Source organism: Myzus persicae, unplaced genomic scaffold (assembly GCF_001856785.1).
Source record: "Myzus persicae strain clone G006 unplaced genomic scaffold, MPER_G0061.0, whole genome shotgun sequence".
Lineage (NCBI taxonomy): Eukaryota > Metazoa > Arthropoda > Insecta > Hemiptera > Aphididae > Myzus > Myzus persicae.
The window spans coordinates 280,110-307,297 of NW_019101991.1; the positions used below are offsets into that span (position 1 = coordinate 280,110).

General features: G+C 30.0%; 2 protein-coding genes across 2 annotated transcripts; both read right to left on the minus strand.

Annotated features, from left to right (window-relative positions):
* Window positions 1-4,702: 4,702 nt before the first annotated feature.
* LOC111030946 lies at window positions 4,703-6,426 on the minus strand. Its single transcript, XM_022310688.1, has 2 exons — window positions 6,002-6,426; window positions 4,703-5,905 (listed from the first exon to the last, which is right to left on the minus strand). Exons 1-2 carry the CDS (start codon window positions 6,269-6,271, stop codon window positions 4,796-4,798), a joined length of 1,380 nt encoding a protein of 459 aa, XP_022166380.1. The 5' UTR covers window positions 6,272-6,426; the 3' UTR covers window positions 4,703-4,795.
* An 11,247-nt stretch (window positions 6,427-17,673) lies between these two features.
* On the minus strand, window positions 17,674-23,369 carry LOC111030928 (dual specificity tyrosine-phosphorylation-regulated kinase 2-like). Its single transcript, XM_022310662.1, has 2 exons — window positions 21,522-23,369; window positions 17,674-19,183 (listed from the first exon to the last, which is right to left on the minus strand). The coding sequence occupies exons 1-2, from the start codon at window positions 22,581-22,583 to the stop codon at window positions 18,494-18,496; spliced, it is 1,752 nt and encodes a 583-aa protein (XP_022166354.1). The 5' UTR covers window positions 22,584-23,369; the 3' UTR covers window positions 17,674-18,493.
* Between the last annotated feature and the right edge of the window lie 3,819 nt (window positions 23,370-27,188).

Sequence of the window (27,188 nt, forward strand, 5' to 3'; positions counted from 1 at the left end):
ATTTATGGGTTATTAAAAAGGTAATTTTTTTTGCGCTCGTGGGTTATTTATTTTTGCACTTTTGGGTTGCGTTTAGGTCATATTTTGCGCTTATGGGCTACACCTTATTTGAGTTATCGAATTGAAATAATTTTGTGGATAGTTTATTATTATAATGTCAAGTTCTACTAAGAAGGATTTTTCAAAATTTTGATTTTTAAAGGTTAAGTCGGTAAAAATAATACCAATTACGCTATCGAAAAATAATAATACTTTTCTTATCGATATTAGATAAACGTGTTGAACTATACAAATTATAATTATAACTACACTACTACAGAATCATTTTTTAATAACAATATGAGTAGAATCATTTGTAAATATTATTATTATTATTATTTTTGTTTTATTAATAATTCAGCTACTACTACTATTTAGCACTTGAAAGCATTAAGTAATAATATACATTTTTTTCTTCTTTAAAACAATGTGTGTTGATTTAAGAATTGCATTTTTAAATGCATGCTACACACGGGCGAAGCCGGGTAATTCAGCTAATAAGACCAAAAAAAAATTAATTATTTATTTGTTTTAATGCAGTTATAGGTATTTAACGAATTATTTTTTAATTGAACTAATAAAATCTAAGATATCTATATACATATAGGAGGCCACCCCTATTCAACGCCCAGACCAAACCTCTGAGTCTAGAGACTTGACATTTTGTACAGAGGATCCTTAAACAATGTAAAGGGACAATAAGAAAGGATTTTTCAAAATTCGACCTCTGATAGGGTAAAAGGGGTTTTTTTTATATAGCTATATTGCCTATATAATACACGGGCAACTAGTATTAAGAATACAAAAACACGACAATTATTATGATACTCCTAAAATGTAATTGAGTTATGTAACTAATATACGTAGCTTGGTGTGCAGCTGCGTCTGAACACCGTCTATCCGTGTAAAATACGTTTGGTTGTAGAGTGGGGGAATCGGCAATTACATGTGACCATGGTGTGCACTGTGCAGCTCCTACTGCACATTTTTCAGGCGGTCGCGAGCGATAAACACACATGGTGAATGATATCGACGTAGCGACTAGCGAGTGCCGCGCCGCATAGGCTTTAATAAATTTGATTTTTTCAATATTATTAATTAAGAGGATGCTAATCCGCATGTTTGTCTCTGTCTTACAAGAGCGTAACATATCAAATTTTACGTTCAGCAGATCACGTTTAGCTCAGTTAGCTTAAAAATTAGAGTGAAATGACCTCGTATTAAAATTAAAGGTAAGATTATTACGGAGGGTTTCTCGTGGGCTTTTTATCAAATTTTAATTTTAAAGAGAGTTATGAGTATTTAAAAATTGTAAATTGTTTGAACAACTTAAAATGCTCATAACTCTCTTTAAAATTAAAATATAATAAAAAGCCCATTAAAATCCTCATGTTATATTATATTATTATGTCCTCTTAATAACTTCACTATGGTAGTTTTTAGCGGTTTTCTTCTAGCCCCCTGAATGGAAGGGTCAAATCGAATCGGTTGGATTAGTATTATATTATAGTAATAAAAACTCATCAAAATTAAAAACCATTCAGTTCGCAAAGGAAACTACATGTGGCAGTAAGCGTGCGGTAGGTAGGCGCGCGTTTAAATTGTGTATAAATACATAATATTATTAATATAATTAATAATTATACGTCATTACGCTGCAGATGTCGGTACTCGGTAGCCGCTTCGACATATATATATCCCAACAAAAACACTACGCCAAATTACGTGTAAAAAAACGCTCAGTATAAAAAAAAAACCACCTCAAAAAATTGTGATATCATTTTATAACTATGTAGGAATAGATATTTATTATAATTTATGTTAAAATTCACTGCTTATAAATTGAACTTAGCTGGTGACTTTAAAATTATAGCACTTAATTAGTAATTTATAACAATTAATTTATATAACACTTAATTAGTATCACTCATTTTCAAAGATAACCTGTATATTCAATACGAAATGAATTCTCATGAGTTTTAAATAATGTCACCAGCTAAGTTCAATTTATAAGCAGTGCATTTTAACATAAATTATAATAATATATCTATTCCTATATAATTTAAACACATAGCTATAAAATGATATCATTAAATATTATAATGTCATATATGCATTATTATATATTAAACATTTAAGGTTTTAATTATTTTTTTCCATTAATTGAATATATACGCGAGCCGTTAGTCGTTACTTATTAACTGAAAGCACCGCCGCCGCGAGCGCTGTGACAAAACACGTCGCGAACAATCGAGTGCAAACTGTAAATTACGAAATGGTTTGTTGTTTGTTTTTGCAATATTGTCAGCTGTCACCATGGAGTAATAATATCGTCCGTGCATCGTCGTAGTACATCGACTCATCGCTTATCCCAACTCTTCCGTACGCAAAATCGGTCTCAAAGGTACTTTAACATTTTTGCTTATAACTTACAAACTATCAAACCAATCTGCTAGCAAATTCTTCTGTTCTCACCTGCACAATATTTCTGATCGATTGATACCTCATACTACTTTATATGTTCAGCCGTTTGCCCTGTAGATGTTGGCAAAGAATTGACATAAATTAGGACGATTTTTCAATGTTAAAACTCGGTGTCCTGTTATTATACGTTATTATCGAATAACATTTTCTTTTTTACCATTAAAATTCATAATATATTTGGCTATAACACCATTTATAATGTTCAGATCGGATAAATAGTGCAGCATTCTCTTCTACGGAACATTTCCAATAAGATTGGTGCATTGCTAAACTAAATTATTCTACAAGAAATTAGGTATGCATGGACAACTATTTTTTTTCCTGATTTCCGATGTTTCCTGTAATTATACCCGGCAGTTGTCGCGCGTTGTGATTGCCGATGCGTTCATTTTAAGGCGTTTTTTTTATACTTAGAGCGACCCTGCCGGGTCGTTGGATGCTGAGACTTTACACATTTTAATCTGCAGATAAAAGATGAAATATTTCTTGACATTTTTTCAACATTGGATTTGAAGCCCTAAATTAACGAGTTCTCACAGAAAATTTTTCTTATTTTGTGGTAATTAAAAAATGAATAACCGTAAATACTTGAAATTTTCACCAAATATTTATTTTATAATTTTTGAAATATGATATAAGTTTATAAAATATTTTGAATCTTTTTATTCGTAGACATTTCAATTTTTAATTGTTATTATTTTTTTTTCTATAAATATTGTTAAATTTGGTTTTTGGAGATCAAAATGCTCGAAAATGCTTAGGTACATTGTATGTAAACAATTACAGACATAAAATCGGGAAAGGGGATGTCGCTTTGATGTACATTAGGTGTCTAGAAGATGGCTGTAATGGATGGTATTAAATTTAAATTCAGTGATATAATATCATTGTTTATGAAAAACGATTCTGAGAGGAAACGCAATGTCTGTCTAAGATATTTGTTGCCGCCGTAGCGTAAAATAATCATGTAAAATACTAGCGGCTACAGACGAACAGCCGATTGACACACACACACACACACACACACACACAAACACTCGCGCGCACCAGCCGTTATTTTTATATTTATTTTTGTTTTAATTATATTTTGTGTCTTGTGAATTATATAATATTATGCAAATCAGGTATCGGCGCGTTATCAGCTACCGCCGGCTCGCCGGTCCGCGTAGCTTAACACGGCCGCCGCAAGTTTTGTCTTTCTCCGTACGTCGCCGTGAGATAGTCCATTGCGTCGTGTTAACAATATTGTTTTTTTTATCAAATTGTACTATACATTTTTACTTGTTGGGCCAAAAGGGCCGCATCTTATTTTTTATATTATTATATAATATTTTGTATTATATTTCTTTGGTGTACATGGTGCTAATTTGCAACTTTACTTTTATATTGTTATACCCTTTATATTTTATTACGTGGGAGCTAATCGCCATATCTTGTTGTTATTTTATATACGATGTGTGCGCGAATCGCCACGCTCACATATAATATTATTAATATTAGCTTTATTATACTCAGCAGCATAATTATTCATTTATAGGTATCGTTGTAATTGTGTACTTTATTTTGTGTGAACTTTATTTAGTGTATTATAGGCATAGGTAGCAGCTGGTCAGCAGTGCACCGACATGCCGTGAGTTATTTTTTATTGTTATCACATTATTAGGTATTGTTAACATTTATTCTGTTGAGCCAAAAGAGCTATATATTTTTTATTATTGTGGGGCCCGAAGGGCTTTTCTTTTCTATATTAAATATATCAGGCTACTGCTCTAATAGCGTTCTGTTTTATATTATACTTATTGTGTTATTGAGTCAGAAGGCGCCATAACTCTTTTTCATTAGATTTTATTATATCTATATTTTATTCTGTTTGGCCATAAGGGCTACACAGTTTTTAATATTTACTGTTTATATACTTTTGCCGAACAGGCATTTTGGTTAGGCATTTTATTATACAATATACATTTTTACGGGGTACAGTCAATTTGTCGTATGAAATTGGTCGTGGTAAAATTGGTCGTCTGAAATTGGTCGTTTGGTGAATTGGTCGTTTGGTAAATTAGCCGTTTGGTAAATTAGTCGTTTTCAAAATAATATGTGTAAATAATAATAATATGCAACAAATATGTAAATAATATTTGTAAAAATAATATATATGATAATAATTATAAGTTTTAAAAAATAATATATATGACAATAATTATAAGTTTTAAAAAATAATATGCGTAAAAATAATATATGTGACAATAATTATAAGTTTTAAAAAATAATATTACAAGTTATGAGCTATCCCAGACATATATTCATCAAATGTTCTATTATTAAATGTTTTACATATTGTATTTATTCTCTCAGCGGTGTCATTATATTTCTTTCGTTTTCTAGGTGTTTCTGCTCCAATGCAATATTGGACCATTTTCAGACGATTTAGTTTTTCTTCTTTTTGTAGGGCTCTTATAAATTTCCAAATGTTAGGGTGAATAGCATTTAATATGGACGAAAAACCATTATGCCATCCTTCTACTGAATTATTAGTTTTTGGAAGGTTATATTCATCAGCATAGCAATTCCAAATTGTAATTGAAAATTTTGGATTTTTCCTTTTCCCGTTCCTGTCCATTTTACCAACCCACGTTTCTTCAAAATAGTCAAGTAATCTCGATAAATCAGATTCCAGTTCTCGGTAAAAAGGAGTATCAACTAAATATTCAAAATATCTAACAACATAATCAACCGGAACATATGCCAAGGCGTTTAATTTTTTTATTTCAAAAGCGAAAGTAGAATCTTCTTTATATTGTTTAGATAGACCACATTCTTGAATGTGTCTCCAGACAGATTGAGCAAAGTGAAAATGACAACCACGAATTTTGATATCACTGAATTCTTTTTTGAAAGCAGTCATTGCACCAATTTCAAAATCTAACATGACCGTTTTTGGTTTTAAGTTGCAGTTTAATGTTTTTAGACTTTGCAACAAACGAATATATGTTTTCTTTTTTTTATTTGGTAAGAGTGCATAAACCGAAGGTAAGACATTTGAACATTGTATTCCATGGATAGTATACAATTGTTTGAAAATAGATGGGGCACATGAAAATGTGCCATCTGCATACCAATGATCTGCACATTCGGACATTTTTTGCAAATTTTCTTCCGTTGAAAATAATAAAAATCTATCGCAGTTATCCGGGTCATGATCGAAAGAATCAAATAGTAAAAATGACTTACCATCTGATGTTTTTTTATACTCTTCTGGGATAACAAGATCATATAATGATTGCGGTATACCTGGTGCTGCATTTTCACGTTCTCTTACACGCAGAATAGTCCTTTTCATTAACGGTATGCCAGGCATTTGACCAGAAACTGCTGTATTTAACTAAAAATATTAAAAATTATATTAGGTTGTATAATATAATAAATAATAATATATTAGAAAAATTAAATTATTATTTAAACAAATTGTATATATTACCTCTGAAGCAACAGTTGCTACAACAGATTGAGTACTTAGTTCAGTTTTCTTAGCAAGCTCCTTTAAATTTTCCATTGCTCTTTTCGCTTCGATTTTGGCAATATCGGGAAAATGAACATGTGATATCTTGGTTACATCACTTAAAATGGAATTTTCATCTGTATGTATTCTGGCTTTACATTTTTTTTTTAAATTTTCAACACATTTCCATATAGTTTTTTTATCATTTTTACTTTCAAAACGATATAAAAAACCATCATGCACGAGCATATATTTTCCTCTTTAACATTTAACAAAATTTAGAGGCATCTTAATTGTTATTATTTTTTTTTTTTTATTAACCCAACTACTTATATAATTATTAGCACTAGACTACACCGTCTATCACAGTCAACTGAAATTCGTGCACACAGACACAATATTATACACTATAAATGAAACATTATTTTTATTTCAGATAAAGATCATCCGATAATAATTGTTATCGTAATATAATATAGCTTGTAATAATGATAGTTGTTCATTTGCACACGCTATTATTCAACTTATTATCGCAAAACGTTTTATAATGATTATTGTCCATTTGACCTACATAACGTTTTTAACCAGTATTCACGTTTCGCGACGAAAATATACTACGACTATTTTACCAAACGGCCAATTTACCAAACGGCCAATTTACAAAACGATCAATTTACAAAACGACCAATTTCAGACGACCAATTTTACAACGACCAATTGTATACGACCAATTGACGTAGACTCCATTTTTACTTGTTGGGCCAAAAGGGCCGTATCTTATTTTTTATATTATTATATCATATTTTTTATTATATTTATATTTGAGTTACCTATTCGTCCTCGATTTAAGTATACACACAAATACATATACACACTCACACACCACTAACTCTAGTTGAGCTATAGACAATTTACACAAATTTACACAGGTCGGTCGGTGGGTTAGTGTAATACGCAGTAAGCGCGAAGTACTTTGGTAACCGGGCGCACGGCCTATTATTGTCCGTCCCCGGCCCTTTCAATATTTTTTTATTGTTATTACTTATTATTAAAACGGTGCTTGTAACTTGAATTAATACTATTCATAATAATTTTCTTAAATTATCTGTGATGCTGGAAAAATATTATACATACTAAATACTTGTGTAAGACTGCAAAATGTTTTTTTCTATGTATTTTTAATATTTTTTAATTGATATTAAAACAATATTCAAGAGTTTTGTATTAAGCTTCCATGGTTTTTGACCTAACCAATACAATTTTATTAACATGTATAGAAAAAAAAAATTGAAAATGTCTGCCAACATCTTAAGACAAGTCAAAATATTTTGAAAATTTCATCAAGTACATGAATTAATGAAATAAACATATTATGGTGTAAATTTTAAATGTCTACGCAGTTATTCGCTTTTAAATAACAATAAAATAAGAAAATCGCTACAAAATATATCTAAGTAATATCCAATATTTTAAAAATTTCAACCTAAAATGGTCATAAAAATTTAATTTGACTTTCCAGTGGAAATTTTTCATAAATTTAGACAAACTTATAAAGAATCTTGTATTAAATTTTGAAGTCAAAGATATAAAATATAATTTGCTGATTTTCGTGATTTTCAAGAATTTTGTTAAAATTCTAAATTAAAACGCTCATAAACAATTATGATACATTTACGATCAGTTTTTTTAAATTTCCTCTAACAACAATTTATGAGGTACTTTGTACCTATTAGGTACATTTTCAAGTTTTTGATAGAGTGATAATTTTTTTATGAACATTAAATGAAAAAAAAAATAATGTACAAAAATGCCAATTAATAGTTAGTTCAACACAACTTAAAATACTTTGAAAATTGTATGGTGTATAGAAAATGCTAACACTCAGTAAAAATTGCATGTATCTATAATCATTTTTTTTAGAGTTACACTAAAAACCAAAATCGTTTTTTTCGAACACTGGATTTCACTAATTTTTTTTCCCTAAGAGTTGTGGAACTTTGGTAATTCTTCTATGAATACAGAGGGAGTAATGTTGTTTTAAAAAGTTTTTGCTATGTTGTACATTTGTAAGACGGAAATAACAAACGAGGGGTACCAGTTCATCCTCTTAATAATAAACATTGACATGATATGTATTTTTTTGTACAGTTGTGTGCAACCCACCAGAAAAAATGCGAAGTGGAGAAACATTTCCACACACTCTCTTTGCCAAAAATTGAAAAATTCAATTCCAATGATGCAGTACAGAATTCTTATTTACTTGTACAAAATTGTACAAAAAAGTACATAAATTATACATTCTGCTTTTTTTTACTACATTTTCGGCGACGGTCATGACGTAACTGTGTTCAACCATAAAATTTAACAAAATACTAATTAGGGCCTGGATGATCAACATCATTTATATATTATACAAATGATCAAAAAAATAAAAAATAAATGCCTTAAAAAATATTATAATTTGTTAATGTGACCCAAATATTACAAAAAAACGCTCTCCAAGTCAGGGATCGGCATGTAAACTTTCTAAATTTTTAATTTTTAGAAATTCATTAACTGTATATTATATATGTATATGTCTTTTATTACAGTATTATAAAACCAAAATTGTACTTTAAGGAAATTATTAATTGCAATTTAATTTATTGAGAAGATATTAGAATATTAGATAATAGTAGAATAAAGTAAGTTGAATACAAGTATTGAAGTATACAACTGGTTTGAATTTAACAGGTCATTAAAGTCATTTTGCTTATTTTATTTCTTAAACTTGATAACGAATAATGAACCTAATATGAATATTTTCCGAAATCACACGAAGTGGTATAACAATTTGAATCCAGAAAAACGTAGGTACTAGAAAAAAAATCAAATTCATTTTCATTTAATGAGATAGATCTTCGAAACTGGAGAGCGGATTATTGTCTAGGCTCTTGTTAGATTCACATTGGCTAGAAGAAATGCAGTGAAGATTTACAGAACTTTATTTTTTTTATAGTTAATTCACTACAAAGCTTTTAAAAAAATTAAAACAGATTTTATTGGACATTTTTTGATGTTTTTCAGCTTTAAAGTTTTGTAGTGAATTAACAATTGAAGATAAAGTTCTAAAAATCTCCACTGCACTTCTCCTGACTCCTAGCCAATCTAAATCTACAAGACCCCCAAAACAATAAAATCGGTTATCCAGTTTGGGAAGTCTTTTCTAAATGAAAATCTACCGAATATCTAGCTATTATAGTTTATGAGAAAAGTTAAAATATATACATTTTGGGACAGTTCACGCCAACTTTTTTGTGAATTCAAATTGTTATACCACTCGAGTGTGATATCGAATCTTTCTCATTAATATTTTGTATTAAAGCTAGATAAATTACCCCAACTACTCATTATTACTGCGTTACATTTTATTATTGTTTTCCTAGCTAACACAAATTCTTGAAGTTTTCTAAATTCAGACTTTTTTATTTCAATTGCCATACTTGCTTGATTAAAAATCAATAAAGTAAAATTCTCATAAAACTGTAATTCAAATTAACAAAGTTACGTATTGATTTTAAAATTACAAATTACAAATTTACAAACAGATTTTGGTTTAAATTTACAGATAAAAAGTTTGTTGTTTTTTTCGATTTGTGGAAAAATAAAAATAAATACTATTGACTAATAATTAACTCCTCTTAGTTGTTAAAAAAACAGTAAACAATTTCTAAAACTTCAAAAATTACCTTTAAAGTCACAAAAGTGACCTAAAAACGAAGAATGGCAAAATTAAAATTAGTTATAGATATACATTTGTATGTTATAGTTGAAATACATTTTAAGCTAAAAAAGCGTCGTCGATCTGTTTGAAAAAAATATGAAAAAGTCATCAACATATAGGCCCCATAATAATAAATTTAAATTTAAAAAAATTCAATTATTTACACACCATAGACCCTAATACCTATTTACCTACTGGTCGGTACCATAGGTTGGAGGTAGATAATATTTATGCATAGGTACTAACAATATAAATTGTCCGTATTTTCGTTTTGTAACTCCCTTCATGTACGATATACCCTACACGGCTACACTCTATAGACTCTAACAGTCTAGCACATCGGTACATGTCCACCTCTGTCTCAAACCACATTATATTATGCGCAAAGAATAAGCAAGGCTTGAAGTCGATTTTAAGTATCGTTAAAAAAATAAAAACCATGTAATAAATCAAAAGTGATATCAAAATCAATTATTTTTTCTAATTAATTGCATTTGTATCTACGTTACATATCGATAAAAGCCATCAAGAAACCTAATCAGGTAATTTAAATTATATATATTTTATAAAGTTCATAATTAATTTAAGAGACAACATACGATCACAATTTAATAACTATCAAACTAGATAATTAATAATTATTATTAATGTATGAAAAATCCTTCAATAATTTCGATAGACATTGAAATATCACTCTCCATAATATTGCACATTTCAATAATATTGAAATCCAAAACGAATTATCGAAGAATATTTGTCGAAAATATTGTTTTAATTTTTTTTCTAACAGAAATATGGTTATGTTAAAGTTAAAAATGTATTACAAAATACAAAGTTCCTCACGAGTCGTCGTTAGTGGAAATAAAAAAAAAGTTGATCTTAATTCCACAGTAATTATTTTACGAGCGTCTAAAATTATGATTTTGACAAAATTCATCATAATCAAGAAAATTAGCAAATCAATCTGAGTCAGAAATGTATAAAAAATGTTCTATTTTGGTGTGTATACCTAAGTTATTTTCAAATCTTATACAAAGACATATATATATATAATAATACAAAAATCAACATAAGTTGTACTACATTTATATCAAATATATTTTTTATTAGTGTTGAATATTCAACGATACATAAAGAAATTGTTTTCTCATATCGAACGATTTTAATATTGTGTTGTAGTTAAAATATCATTACCTTTATATTAACCGTTCAGGTACTTACGTGAAATGTTCACAAAATATTTATTCTATAATTCTCTATACATGATAAACATTTCTAAATATTTGACTTATTTTGAGCAGTTATATAGACATTTTCATTTTTTTAGTATTTTTCTATAAATGTCAATAACATATTTATTTTGTGGTCAAATTGCTTGAAAATTGAATAGAAGGCTCCTCAAAAGTTTTTCATGTAGAAGTTGAGAAATATTTCAGATCCATACTTATAACTTTTTTATCATTATTTAAGGTTCAAATTTTGACAAAATTCATCAAAATCTAGAGAATTATACAATTTAATCTCATAAATAGTTTATTCAGTAATCAAAAAATATAAAATGATATGTTAACACAGTTTTTTATAGACATGTTAAGTTTAAATTTGATCGAAATTTGATATTTAAACGAAGAATAGAGATTCTAATTATTTTGTAGTAATTTAAAAATATTGTTCTTAGGTAGGTGATGTTTGAAACTTTTAAAGTACATTAATCATACGCTCAATGAAGTTTTCAAATGCAATTTTTTCAACAAAAATTCAATCTAGTGTAGAAATAATTATTATATCTTATAGTCCAATACCATTGCGATATCTCCTGAAATAATGTAGATATCATAATTCTGTTTTATTTATTAAGCTCATAGGAACAAAGATTACAATAATATTTCATATTTTAATTTAATTTAAAGTTTTGGTAAAAAATAAAAACAACCTTTTTGTTTAATAATTTTCAAAAACAAATTTAGACAAAGCCATTTTGTAGAGTTCATTTTTCTGAAAATTTTGACGTTTCAACATTAATTTTTATGAATTTCACGATTTTAATATTTTTTTAGTTTCGAGAAAAAATACAAATTATGAATTAATACTATAGTCATTCATTTTATTGTTCGGATATCATCTTTTCCCGTGTTCTGATAAGTATTGTTCTGATATTATCTTTTCCTGTATTCTGATAAGACTCGTATATTTTATTGTTCTACACTAATACAAAACTGTTCTCAAGACTAAAAAAATTAATGAAAACCATGAGGTTAATGAAGATAAAATGTTGAAAAGTCAACATTTCTAGAGAAATAAACCCTACAAAATGGGTGCATATTTTAAATTATTTTGATAATGAAAGATAAAACCTTATTTTTTTAACTTTTAAATGATGAAATATCTGTAGTCTTTCTCAGTGCGCCTTGTAAAAAAAAAAAACAGAATTATGATATCTTTATTATTTTAGGCAACATCGTAATGGCCAATGGATATATCACTAATCAATCATCAAACCACGCACTGTATAATATAATATTAGTATCATACACATCTGTTACAATAGTGCATGACGCATGTGTAAGATACCTACATGGCTACATTTAAATATAAAATAAAGTGTAAAGGCTAAAATAATATGAAACTGATCAAAAAATTATGTTTTTTCTTCATTCCACCATGGTATTATTTTTAAGTTCTGATTTCCGAGCCATAAAAATATAAATCAATAATTTTGAAGATAAAACACAAATAAGATGGCTCAAACCTGACTTAATTATAGAATGCAACCTAAATGACAATATTGTCACTGGTACAGTCGTACCTAGATTTACGTAGGTCACGTCTTTTAGAAGCAAACAAAATAAAACTAATACCAAAAGTATGTGTAAAATACTAGTTGCAGATGGACGTACAGGAAAAACCCAGATTTTTTTTGGTACAAAAATGTATTTTTGCCTGCATTGTCACATACATATCTTGCTGTCTATATGTGCCATAATATTTTTCTTTAGCTTTGAGTCGATTGTATTTTAGACTTCAGTAATATTATAATCGTTTAATTGTCACGATACATCGATTATCGCTCAGTCCTAATCTATAATTTGTAATATCAAAAGTAACTTTATTCATTATTGCCGCAATACAATACTGCCGTCGAAAGCCACTAAGCAGTAGGTAATTAAAAAAACATAGTTTTTCAGGAAAAAATAAAAACGTTTACAACACTAAATTCGTCAGCAGAATAAAAATAATATTTTTTTAAGTTTTAACATAAGAAATATGGTATATTTTATTATAATATGCATATGCTGCTATTAAACACGACAAAGTTTTTCCGTTCATTTTTTTCCATTCATTTGTGTGTATTTTAATTTACTAATAAATTGCATGTCATTGCATATGACTTACATGATTCAGAAAACGAAAACCAGTAAGTACGCTGGTTTTTATTTGGAGTTACTGCCCAATGCCTTCTCATTGGCATTGTATGTGTGACTACATTTTTGTATATTTCATATTCAGTGTTGTAAAGTTTTAAATATTCAAAAAAACTCAGTGCTTGCTATTCAGATAAATCCCATTTTTGAAATAATTTATTAGAAAGAAAATCATTTTTTAGTGACCAATTACTAGCTAAAACTAATTGTATTATATTTTTTTTATTACTCTGTATATAATTATTATACACAATATTGTATGTTCAACAAGATTTTTCTTATGCCAATTTCAAAAAGCGAAATTCCGAAAAGAAGTGGATTTATCTGATTAATTTGATTTATATAATATTCTAGTTTTTATAATTTGTTATTAAAATAAAGTTAATTTATAATAATAATTAAATACATTTTGTTATTTACCCCCTCCCCCCACCCCCGAAATTAATTCCTATATTCGCTACTGTTGTAGTTCAATTGATTAACTTTTTCACCCCATTCCATTACACCATCCATTCTTGTATACTTGTACCCCCCTCCCTCCGCATAATACCTATTGTATACAATTTTATTATAGATTGTATACAATATATTCTTATTTTTTGTAATAATATACTAATAAAACCTTTCCAATAAAAAGTTAAATAAATACTTTAAATGCTTAGGATAGGCAACCAAACATACATCAAATGTAGCATACTTAACTAAGTAGGTACGTCATCAGTCATCACTCATCACTATCTTGGTTGTCGAGTAAATAACCATGGTCGCTATTACAAGGCGGGTGTTTATACATTTTCATATTTTATTAATTCCATAATAATAGTTGCAGAGTGGAATTTAAATTTATTTTACAACCTTTACAAAACGTAAAATATAGTTATATTGCAGACATTACAGATTTCAAACTATTTTCCTTTCAAAGAATATTTTTATTATTTTAGTTCATGTTTTGAAATTTTGTGGCATAGGTATTTTGATAGTAGGCATATTACGACGTTTTATATCAACCATAAAAGGAGAGAATATTTATTTTGTGTAATTTATGAATAATGATTGTATAAGTTATAATACAGAAATTGAGTAAGTAGGTACTAGGTACATACATGAAACATTTTGAAAAATGTTAATATGAATATGTAAATTTATAACTGAAACTGTTTATAAATTCGTATACTCAACACTTTTGGTACACCTATTTTTTATTTACATAATTGAAGGCCTTGGCGCCAACAACAAGCTATATCCATGTTTTAGTCAAAATTATTTTTTGGTACACATTATTAAAAAAAAAAAAACTGATTCATTTGGTTCAACAACCAGTCAAATCCGACTGTTAAGTACAGATTAAACAACATGACATCCCCAAGTTTTATTTTTTGGTTTTAATGTCATACAAATTTGATTTTAACAAAATATTTTTCACTGGTTTCTAGTTATAGTTTAAGTCCCATTAAAGTTGGTTCTAAATATATTTGTTGTTAATTTAAAAAAAAAATTATATTTATTGGAGATATCTTTTTGTTGCTCCCGGGTCTCCAATTTATACCCAGTAACATTTATATTTTAGTGTACAAGAATTGTATGTGTCATATTCAACGCCGCGCGCCGGCAACGTATTTACGCTGTATCAGTTATTTTCCAATGAGCCACAAATTACCTATGGTAATAATTTATAATAAATTTCAATGTCATTTAACTGTAAATTGCTTTAATCGTAAATTTCTAGGGATCAAACCTAAAAAAAATGGTTTTAAAATCGGTTTTTTTTAGATCGGAGTCTATAAATCTATAACTAAAATACTACTGTCACGTACATACGCTTAATAAATAAATAAATAATATATTATGACAATAAAAACGGTTTTGTCATAAGATTGAAAATAAGTTCTCAATATTCATTATTAAATAATTATGATCACAGCTATATATAGATACTAATGTTCGGCACTCTGCGGTTATACGGAATAAAAAAAAAAGTACAGAAAAAATTATTTACAAAATTATTATGAATTAAAACCAACTAGTTAGTGATCATTTTTGGTACAATTATGGTCGTGAATGGAAATTATCTTACGCATGGTAAAATAAATAAATAAATGAATAATATTATTAATAAATGTATAATATTTCTTATCCGGTTTAGTGTTTTTAACGTGGTTAACGTGGCTCTTCGGTAAATTTGGCCATGACGAGTAAACCTGTCGCCGGGATTACTCATACAATTAGCAATGACGCGTAAACGGAGTGGAATGTGTGGTGAAACAGATTTGATGCATAATATTAATTATTATATTATGTTTATTAATTTATAATATTCCAGCGTGTAAACTTTGTTTCATACAACGATGTTTTGGCACATAAATGTATATTTTACAAGCCCTCTATTTTCATAAAATTGCTTTGTATAGAAAATATTTTCTTCAATTATTGTATTAAAACATTGTTTAGAATATCTTAATTTATTCTATCCTAATTCTTAATATGATCAAATAATGTATGTCCTATAATAATGACCTATGTCTACTATTGTGTATTACAGTACCTACCTATTATACGTGTGCACATTGTAAATACTTTTTTTTGGTTTGGCATTGCTGACATGTATATACATAGAGAACTTTCACCTATTTACTATTTATTTTTACTTTTACCTATTAATAAGGTTCTTACATAAAAAGTACAAGCTTAAGAGGAAAAGTGCCAAGTCATTACCAGCGAAAATCAAACTCATCAAAATCTATATTAGACTTATGAACACTTCTGTTGAAACATTAGTCCAATAAATCTTTTAACAATAATTTTTAACTTGCAGAATAAGTATACCTAATTTTTTTTATTACGATTTAAAATCTACAGAGAAAATAGTTTTCCTTTGAGATTCGAATCACATAAAAAAATATTTATTTTTATTTGAAAGTCTCCATAGGTAACTAATAAATAACAAAGTACCTATAAAAATACTAGTAGATATAAATATACTTATTTAAATAATAAAATTAAAATGCAGTTATATAAAAATGAATATATCACATTAAATTTCTAAATAATAAATTAACATTACACAGTTGGCGTTGGTAGAAACATGTCATTGCATTTCTATCTATCTTTGGTCAGTTGATTATAATCTGAGGAATACCTAGTCACTTACTGTTAAACGAAAATGCTGCTCTAAATAATCAAAATCAGTGTAGTTTGGTATACAGATTTTATAACTATGGTGTGGGAAAACACTATTACACACATACCGATTATTATCTAATAATAAGTTTAACTTTGAAATTGTCTGAGATAGGTATATCTGACGTTTGCAAACAATTGGCCAAATATTTGTCAGTGTTATATATATATCTGATTTTCTTTGCCTTATATAATTTTAAGAACTATGATATTGAAATATGGTGACAATACAGTATTTTAGTTATCACCCAGTAATTCATGAACTATTAACAACAATATTATTGAAGTATTCAATACAATATATTTTTGATCATTATATATTACTTGAGTTCCAACAATTTTTACTTGAAATATAAGTACAACATTCATAATACCAGCCTAATACATTTAACCATTACATTATTGGTACATAATATACAAGAAATGTTATATGTATGAATAAATATGATTAAAATGTACATTTAATCATATAATTGATGTTACAATATTGTTTAACAATAACAGGTATTTATCAGTGTGTTATAAATGCATAAATTGCAGACATATAAGTACAAAATACCTTCTTCTGTTTTTTCATATTGTTATATTATGATTAAGTTTTTTAAAATAATGATACAGAACATGTATTATCAGTATGATGTATAATGCCTATGTTCTATTGGGATACATTGAATCATGGCAAATAAATTCCAAATAAAAAAAGTCTAATTGTAATCATATTTATTTTGGTTGTTAAATAAAACGTTGAGACCGCAGTTGAACTTAAAAGATATTTTATCTATGTATTTATTTACATAAATATCAGTCGTTAGAAACGTAATATATATTATATTTACAATAATGGAAACAAAAAGCTTATGACAAACTTCTACATTTTGTTGCTTATTAAAATTAAAATTATTTTAGCCTTAACTATAATGAACTTTAACTTTAATTATGTTATGTATTTCCTTAACTATAATCGCTAATTAATACCGATTAAAATTAAATTCTTGAAATCTGACTTTTTCATTTCCGATGTGAAATAATAATAATTACAAATAATAATTATATTCTTTTTGTCTACTTCAACTTTGAGTTATCCCATAATTCGAATAGCAGACTCAAGATTTTATCACATGTCATGTAATATAATAGAGATTAAAATACATATTGTATAAATTAAGTAAAAACATTGTAGTCATCATTTAAAAAATGCCTACAGTATGATAATTTGATATTATATCAATAAGTAACTACTCATTAATAATAAATAAATTTAAAATGATAATTTAAACTTATCTTAATAGTCAATTTGAGTACATGTTTTTTTTTTATTCAGCTCATTCAATATTATAAATTAAATGAAAATTCAAAATTGAACATCATCCATAGAGTAATCTTCTAATAAACAATAATTAAAACTAATACAATAAAATATTCTAAAAATTTATAAAATAAAATAAAAAATGAACACACACGTTATTGCAAAAGTTGTACAGATTTTGTGAATGGAAATACATTTTATAACTATTTTTAAATATTTATATGATAGACATTTGACATTTGATTAACATTTGGATCACAATTTATACATGATAATATTTGTTTGGTTTTCTTTTTTAATAAGTTCATCAGTTTACATTTTATATAAACAAAGAATGGTAGGAAAAGATAAAAATGTATTACATTTTAAACAATAATTTTTTCTTATGTAGGGTATATTTTTTATAATACAACTTATAAATAATATAATCTAAGATTTAAATACAATCAAGTATGTAATAGTCAATTTTTGTATCAAACCACAATTACAAGTTACAGAACTTATAATATAATTGGCTAAATTTCAAATTTGTACACACACAAAAAAAATTATACATTTCTCTAATATTACATATATTTGTCTGAGTTAAAAATTACTGGAGTATAAAAAAAAATCTTAAAATATAATTGAGACAAACATAACATTATGCCGACCTAGAGATCCTAAAATCGGTAAATACCTATTTTTCAACAAATAATTCACAAGGTTTAGATCTTTTCAATAAATCTATCAACTCATCTAAATTTAATCATCTTCATTCAGGAATTACAACCATAGTACAACATATTTTTAAAGGATAATTCTTACATAATACATGTAGATGTGATCTGGGGTAGTTTACCCGATATCTGAGAGTTCCTGGAATGCATGGGCAATGTTTGATGATGATTTGACTCAGATAATTTTACCCTTAAACTAGTAGGAGTGCTTTCTTGTGAATAATGTTGATGTTCAGCAGCTGGGGGACGAGGAAGTCTACGACGTAACCAACTGTGCCTTAGCGCCATAGCAGGTGTGATACGGCGCTCAGGGTCCCATTCCAAACACTGAGTAATAAAATCTAAGAACAGGGGATCATCACAGCCTTTGAGCGCTTTTGATAAGTCTTTAGATTCAGGTGGTCCTCGAGCTTTACCCTTTCGTGATATACTTCCTTTAAGAATGGTTGAGCCATCAGGTAATGTGGTCTGGGAGCAATACCTTGGATACCCTCTAGAGCTTATGAAATAATTAGCACGCTTTGAAGCATCTAAAAGCTTTTTAGGTGGCATTCCTAAAAGTTCAATAATACAAGCCAATTGATCAGTTTCATCTTCACCTGGAAATAATGGGAAACCGGTAAATAGTTCAACAAGAATGCAACCTAAACTCCACATATCAATTGGAAGTCCATATTTTGCGCCCAGAATAACTTCAGGTGCCCGATAAAAGCGACTTTGGATGTATGTGTACACCCTCTGATGTTCAAAACAGCTTGAACCAAAATCAATGACCTGAAAACAAGTGTATGTTTTAATAATAGCAACAATAATAAACCAAATAAATATAAGTGCAATCGATAAGACCAAAACATTTAAATTATACACTAATTACATAATTGCATTGTGTAAAACATGAAAAATATTAGACATAAATAGGTTATGAGTACTCACTAGAATAAAATATTTAATTTAATTTTTACTGATTGAAATAATAATTATTAATCATAAAAGTTATTGGTTAACTAGGAAAGATAACTTTGCTATTTTCATGTATTACACTCATAGCAAAATAAAATTATGATTTGTACATACAAAGCTGCCATTCACTGACTAAATTAAGTTATAACTCCCTTATGCATATTTTAAGTTTTAAATTAATTATTTAAAGTTTTAATTTATTTCTTGTGATAATGTATTGTGTATTTTAATATTCTTAATTTAATATTCATAAAATATAATTATATATACAATTGTTAATGTCTACATCTTTTTGAAAAATAAAACTTGGTAAATATCACAACTAATGTTACTTAATTTTACTATTGAGTGCATGAAATAAGTAACAAATTTACTTTATGGTATTTAATTATGATAAAAAGTTTAAAAACAATTTGAAGTGCCTACTAGCATAAGGACATAAGGTACACACTATAAATTAGAAGTAATAAATATATGTAATTATCTAAGTTCAATAAAAGTAATTATAGGTACTCAATAAGAACCTGTATGAGTATATTTGTGTTTTGTTAAACCAATAATTTAAATATATGCTTTATAAATAGTTCAAATCTACCTAAGAGACCTAAAAAATAAATAAATAAATAGTAGATACCTAGGTACCTACATAATTGTCAAATTAATATAAAAAAATACTCTAAAGGTTTTTTTATTTATTTTCCTCTCTGTGTCCTCTGATATATTATGAGCATTATAGTACATTTACATTCAATAGAACCAATTTTTTGTTTTAGTTTTAATATTTGGGTAAATTTACAATAAAAATAAAAATTATGAACATGAAATGTGTTTGTATGTTGGCTTTTTTAATGATATTTAATTTTTTCTACAACATGAGTAATTACAAATTATAAATTACAGCCTCATAACTTGCATAAAAATTAAAATCTCAATTGAAATATTGTAAAAAAAGGCAGCATACAATCTCAAATAATGTTCTTAACTTAAAGTTTAAGAATAGGTCAATTTCCTCTAATATTAAAGTTAAGGACATAAAATTTGTTCTATTAAAAGCAAATTAATAATGTTGCACGTTCGTCAAAGAGAGAAAACAAATACTTCAAACACATCCTCTTTTAAGGGAAAAGAAAATTGATTTGTTTATTGTTGAAATGTCGAGTATTTTAGTGCATAAAATATAAATACCTACTGCATTTATAAGTTAAATAAGACAAAATGTATTTTATTTGCTTCTTAAAATTGTTTAGGTAAACCAAATATTGAATTAAATATTATTTTAAAATTAAAACCATCTGATCTTAAAAAACGTTCAACGTTTTAAATATAGGTATCTACTGCAAAACCTTGTGTAAACATGCCTATAGGTCTATAGGTTAACCTACCAAATTATATTAAAATAGTATAACTTTAAGTTTAGAAACATATAAGTTAGTAGGATACCTATGTAATTAATGAATGAAAACAAAATTATAAATTATAATGTAGGTACCTACCATAGTAAAATTATTAGTTACAAAAATATATTAGTTTTATTTACGACTTTGAAGTTTGAGAAAAGCTTTTATTTATGCTTCTAGTGAGTATTAAAAATAAATACATATACTCATGAATAATTAGCATTACTGAATATGATTATAGACTATAGTATAATGATAAAAAGAATGTATATGACTCATAGTTTATAAATAAATAAGCCAAAGGACAGTGAGTAGTACTAGTACATAATGTTGAATTTCCATGATTATATAATTTAAATCAAAACTCTGTGAGTGTATTATTTATTTCATAATATGTATGTTTTTAAATATTTAATTAAAATCAGAATAATAATCTCGTTATTACCCTATACAACTAAATCTAAAATTGTAACGGGAAAACATAGTATGTACTATGTACCTAGGGTTCCTACCTTCTAGGGGGTTTTAATTTCCAATTTCAAGAAATGTCAATGTGTACAGGGTTATATTTAGCATTTAGGTACTGGGACATTTACTAACTACAAGAAATCTTAAAACTGACTAAATAATTAATTGTTTTGACTTAATTGAGATGATTAGAAAAGAAGGGCACAACATAATATGAAATACAGTATGGAAAAATAATAACTAATATCATTAAATCCATAATGACTTAATAGGTGTACAGTATTTACCTTGATCCCACTTCGCCCATGCTGTTTCAAGAGAACATTTTCTGGTTTCATATCACAGTGAATAATTTTATTACGGTATAAAGCATCAAGGCATACAAGTAGTGAATGGCTAAATTTTCGCACTAATTGAAGACTGAACCCTTGGTATTTATTTTTCTTGATAAGTTCATACAAATTGATGGATAAAAGTTCAAAAGTAATGCACATATGTTTTCTGAATGTAAAACTATCAAACATATGAATAATGTTCATTAAATTGTGAATATCTTGTTTGCGCAAATGCTCTAATATTCTAATTTCTTCTTGGGCTTGCCGATAAAACCGTTTCTCGTTTCTAACAATTTTGAGTGCAACATGTTCGTTCAGCTTGTGGTCGTATGCTCTGACTACTTGACCAAAACTGCCTTTGCCAATTACTTTGAGCAACTCATAACGATAACCCACATGGTCATGTGGGACAAAAACATAGCCACCTTGATCGTTGTCAAATAGCGATTGTGTTCCATTGAAAGGTCGTTGCTTCTTGTCTGCTTCAATGCCAAAAAAATATACCTCTGGGAAACCAAATATCTCGATTTTTTCAAATTTGCTCAAGCTACTGCTGTACTTACTGCAGACATAGTCAGGTGTAAAACCTTTTTTTTTTGGTTTGCTCAATGATGTTACCTTAGAATTTGGTGAACCACTCAAATCGTCATGCTTTGTGATAGGCTGAAGACAAGAGGTGGCCGATTTTCCAATACCATACAGGGCGTCCTTATTTTCCACGTACAAATCTATGTTACTAGTAGCCTTGTCAACAATTAAGTCGAGGTTTGACGGTTTGGAACACTTTTTTGCCAGTTTGTTCACGGTGGCAGCGTTGGATTTCTCGAGAATCTGCGAGTACTTGAGTAACGACGGCAGGTGATCGCCGCCACAGTCTGACTGCGATATGCAAGAGTCATTGGACGTGCTTGACGTGCCATTGTTGTTGGACAACAATATGTGCGGCCGGTTCCGAGACAAAGGCATCTCTTTAATTGTAGATACGGGATTAATGGTGGTGACCGTGATACTCATAGCTGTTCGGGAGTCACGTAGTACCTGAACACACACATTTAGGCACTCCTGCAGCTGGTCGATGGTATAATTTCGGTATTGGCTCCGTTTCCCATCCGCATCGTCGCAGTGGTCTCGTACAAAGTATACTTCCTAATATTATTATGTACGATATACATATAGGTTCACAAAGTACTTACGTATATACGATAATGTAAACGTAAGTGTAATATAAACGGATATGGACGAGAAAGACCAGTTCCGTAACGCGTCAAGGAGAAAAATAGAAATAGAAAATAGAAAAAAATAAATTAATAATTAAAACTTTCGAAGACGAGTTACTGAATAAAAAGCGCACTTGTTGTCTCGACTTCGACGACGACTCGACTTGTGCGCTCGTCGTCCACTGACCGAATACGGTGATGTACAAACGGCGACGGGCTCGGACTTATCACGGAACCGATAATGTTATTATTTTGAAGTAGCGCGGATCGGAAGAGAGTATGCCTATTATTGTTTCGAGAAGCGGAAGAGAGAAGTCGAAAAGAACACCGCCGAATGTGCTTGGCGGAAATTATCGTTGTTGTCACTGCGCGGTCTGATCTGCATCCGTGCAGTGAACAGCACGAATAAGACGACGGTGGAATAATAATAATAACTAAAATAAAAAAAGGAAAAAGAAAAAAAAAATAATAGTGTTAACAATAATAATTATTGTTCTTCGGTGCAATACACTCGGAGTCGGAGCTCGACGGCGACAGCAGTGGTGGTGGTGGTAGTGAACCCACTTCAACAGTGCGGCACCGACACCGTTGTCACGGTCGCGCGCACGGTAATATTCGGCCGGTCGCGGCGGTCGGTCGGTCGTCGTCGTCGTCGTTGTCGTCATCGTCGTCGGTGGCGGCGGCGGCGGCGTCCTCCTCCGCCGCGTCTGCCGCTGAAACCGCGGAGGCGGGGCGAAGGGCACAAACCTCTCTCCGCGGTCCGACCTAACCGCCGCGGGGAAGGACGGGGGCGGTACGCGGACCTCTTCTCGTCGCGCAACAAACGGCGAGCGGGTTGCGGCGGCGTGGCGGCTCGTTCGATCCCTTAACGGGGGGGGGGGGACGGGCACATCCCTCGCCGTCGTGCACATGTGCGCGTGTGGCCTTTTCTCGTACGCCGCCGAAAGGGCCGCGGCCGACGGTTTTTGCGTCTTATCGCGTTGTCCGCGGCGCGCGCCAAGACCCGAATTCGTGGAAACGCGGACGGCTTTACTTATTAATTATTACGGTCGGAAAACGAATTCGTTTCGACTCGCCGCCCGACGAACGCGCCAGATGACCGGCGGCGATAATAATATTATCGTTGTAGACAAACGATAACGATCTCGTCCCACGACGACGTGTTTCAATCATAAATTATACGATTATCGTCTTCGAGTGACGGAAAAAAAAATTATTATTATTTATGTTTGTTTGATAATATTATTTAATACTTTCTCATATCATCCCGTAATATTGCAGTACAATAATTATTATTATTTCGAGGAGAGGGCCGACGCCACCGCCGCCGCCGCCGCCGCCGTCGGTCGACGTCATCATGTCACCGCCGCCTCGAGGAGACAAAGACCCGCCGACGACGAGTGTGTTGTTCCCTTCCCTTTCTACGGTTTTTTGAACGCGGGTACTCGAATAAAATAGGGACTGCGGAGGCGGCGGCGGCGGGTGGCAGCTGATGGCTGACGGGTGATTGTGCGTAACCTATTTAATATATTATTATTATTATTATTTTTTTTTTTTTATAGGATGAAAAAAGACGTCGTACCACGTACGGCCCGTCGTTTTACTTCGACGACTGCCGCCGCCCGCCCCCACTGCTACTCCTCAGTATCCCGCTTCTGGTCGTCGCAAGACGTCCGGTCAACGACTATGAAATAATACGCGGGGTCGCCCGCCTGCGGCGGCGGTGGTTATTTTTTTTCACAATTATATTATTATATATTTTTTTTTATTTCCCCTCGCGCCTCCGTCCGATCGATACGATTTTTATCCGATTGTTTTCCTTCTACCCGTTTTTTTCCCGCACCTGCACATATATATATATATATATATATATTATTTATAATATTCATAGTATAGGTATACAAATAATACAATGTTCTCGCGTGCTTATAACTTCGCGTTTTTCAGTCGGTATCGCATTTTATTATTATTATTATTATTATATACGTAATAATATATTTATTACAGACGCCTTTTACCCCACGTCCTCCTACTAGTCCTACTCTACATGTATAGGCAATAGGCACTGCAGACATATAATATTTGCACGCCACGCGCGTCGGCGGTAGTCCGCAAAGTGGTTATCGAGAAAAGAGCGAAATAATATTTGAACAATATAATAATTTATTATCCTATATCATCGTCGTCGTCGCGTTACACTACGCAAACAATAACAACAACAACAAAATGCGGAAATTATTATAATATATTAGTAGATACACAGAGCCACAGAGGTATAAGTAAAGGTGTCAGTGGTTGTAAGCCGTCGTTGCAGGTCGCGGGCCTTAGTATTTTTTATTCCACTCCGATAGCGATGACACGATATCAATTTTAATTTATAATACCCATCATATTATTATCATAATACAAATTGTAGCACTCAATGACATTTTTTAGCAAATAACATTTATTCAAACATATTACATACACATACATAATAACATAACGGATACGTTCTATATTTACTATAGCATAAGAACCAATAACGATCGCCGTAGGTAAAACAATATAACGTGTTTATTGCGCGCCGCTGTAGATGATAATATAATAATAATAATAATAATAATAATAATAATAATAATAATAGGTATGTATATTAGTATAGTAATAAAGGCCAGCGATGAACCAATACCATAGATAAAGGATAAAGTAGGCGAATAGGTAGGTACCTGATATATTGTGTGTAATACTACGCCATGCACACATTACCGTACATCGTGCTCTAACCCGTGTATGGTGCGTACACACTTGCACACACTGTGTGCGTTCGGTCGATAAACTCGATTTATCGTAATAATAATAATAATAATAATATCGTCTATTCGACGTAGTACGTACACATAATATTATATTATACAAACGCGTACTACATAGAATATAATAATAATATGTCTAAACGGCAAACGCGTGTGTCAAGGAATCTGCGATCGTCCTTTCGTCAGTGAGTCTTGAGCTTCTGAAGCTTATAATAATATTGTACAATGTTTTTCCGTTCGACGACCGCCGCTCACTCTAATTATTATTGTCGCGGTCGTCGTCGTCTTCCTCTCCTAGTTTGAATACCCAAGAATGCGGGACACTTATTATTTAATTATGTATGATTATTATTTCCCATCCGTCCACATTATGAACAGAGTCCGCCGTTTTATTCTTTTTTTCACGAGGACCGCCGACGCCGCAGAAGAGAGTGTAGTAACTATCGTAATGTAGTATGGTGTAGTATAGTGTACATATTATAATATTATAATAGTGTATAGTCATATATAGACCATGCGAGACGGACAATCACACACGCACACACAACTAAGGACACACCCTCCACATATTGTTTCTGTTATGGTACAAAATAGAGAAGACAATAAAGGATATTTTATTTATTTTAATTTTTTTCACATTACATTTATCATTGTTAGTGCTCTCCCTCTGATCCTCTTAGCCCGTGACGATGCTGCACCTCTTAGTTTTACACAATAATAAATACACCTAGGACCGGTAATTATTATCATTTCTTTTTTTATGTCTTTTAATTTTATTAATATAATAACAATATTATAGAATACTATTTTCTCGTCGTGTAATAATTAGATAGGTAGGTAGACACCATAGGTACATTATATTATTATTATACCTAATATGCGAGTCTGACCAGTGACGTGTGTATCGACGATGTACGTCAGATATATTATATTATTGTTATGTGCACATGTTTGTACGCGACCGTATCATTATTACATTTCAATAATGTGTTTGACGAGTGTTTGGGTGTTATATAATATAATATCATGACTGTTTAATTTATTATTCTGTATGATCTATCGTATGTATTGTGTGTAGCCCGATCCCTATAAAAATAAAAACCTGCTACAAAATATAGACGCAATGCTTTTGAGGATAGCTGTTGGTTTTGGATTATTTACGTAAACCTTAACTATAGAGATAATTAATATTTTTTGTAGGAATTCTATCCGACGGGTATCGTCAAAATATGTCTCTTTCGTCGTATCGATAACGATCTACTTTGTAGCTAAATTTTTTTGACTAGATTTAGATATCGTTTTCCAAATAACTGGTGATAGGAATAATATTAATATAATACATATTGTGTGATGTGTAGTACAGAATAATACATTTATAGATTTATAATTTGTTAATGTAATTATTGTAATTATGTAAAATGGCAATGTATCCGACGGTATTAAGATGATAATTAAAAATCGTGGTACGCCCTTTGACAAGTGCGGGGCCCTGAACATATGTCCCATTTGTCCTCCCCTAGCGATGGCACTGCATATGGTTATATAGATACTTATCTATATTTATGAACTAATGTCGTAGAGTCCGAAATCTCGAATATTATTTTCAT

Bases quoted from the DNA above. Each gene is read 5' to 3' on its own strand.
- LOC111030946 (XM_022310688.1), bottom strand. From the start codon at position 6,271: ATGCTCGTGCATGATGGTTTTTTATATCGTTTTGAAAGTAAAAATGAT. The intron at 5,906-6,001 runs GTAATATATACA...TAATATTTTTAG, and splicing joins TAGCAACTGTTGCTTCAGAG to TTAAATACAGCAGTTTCTGG.
- LOC111030928 (XM_022310662.1), bottom strand. From the start codon at position 22,583: ATGAGTATCACGGTCACCACCATTAATCCCGTATCTACAATTAAAGAG. The intron at 19,184-21,521 runs GTAAATACTGTA...ACTTGTTTTCAG, and splicing joins ATGGGCGAAGTGGGATCAAG to GTCATTGATTTTGGTTCAAG.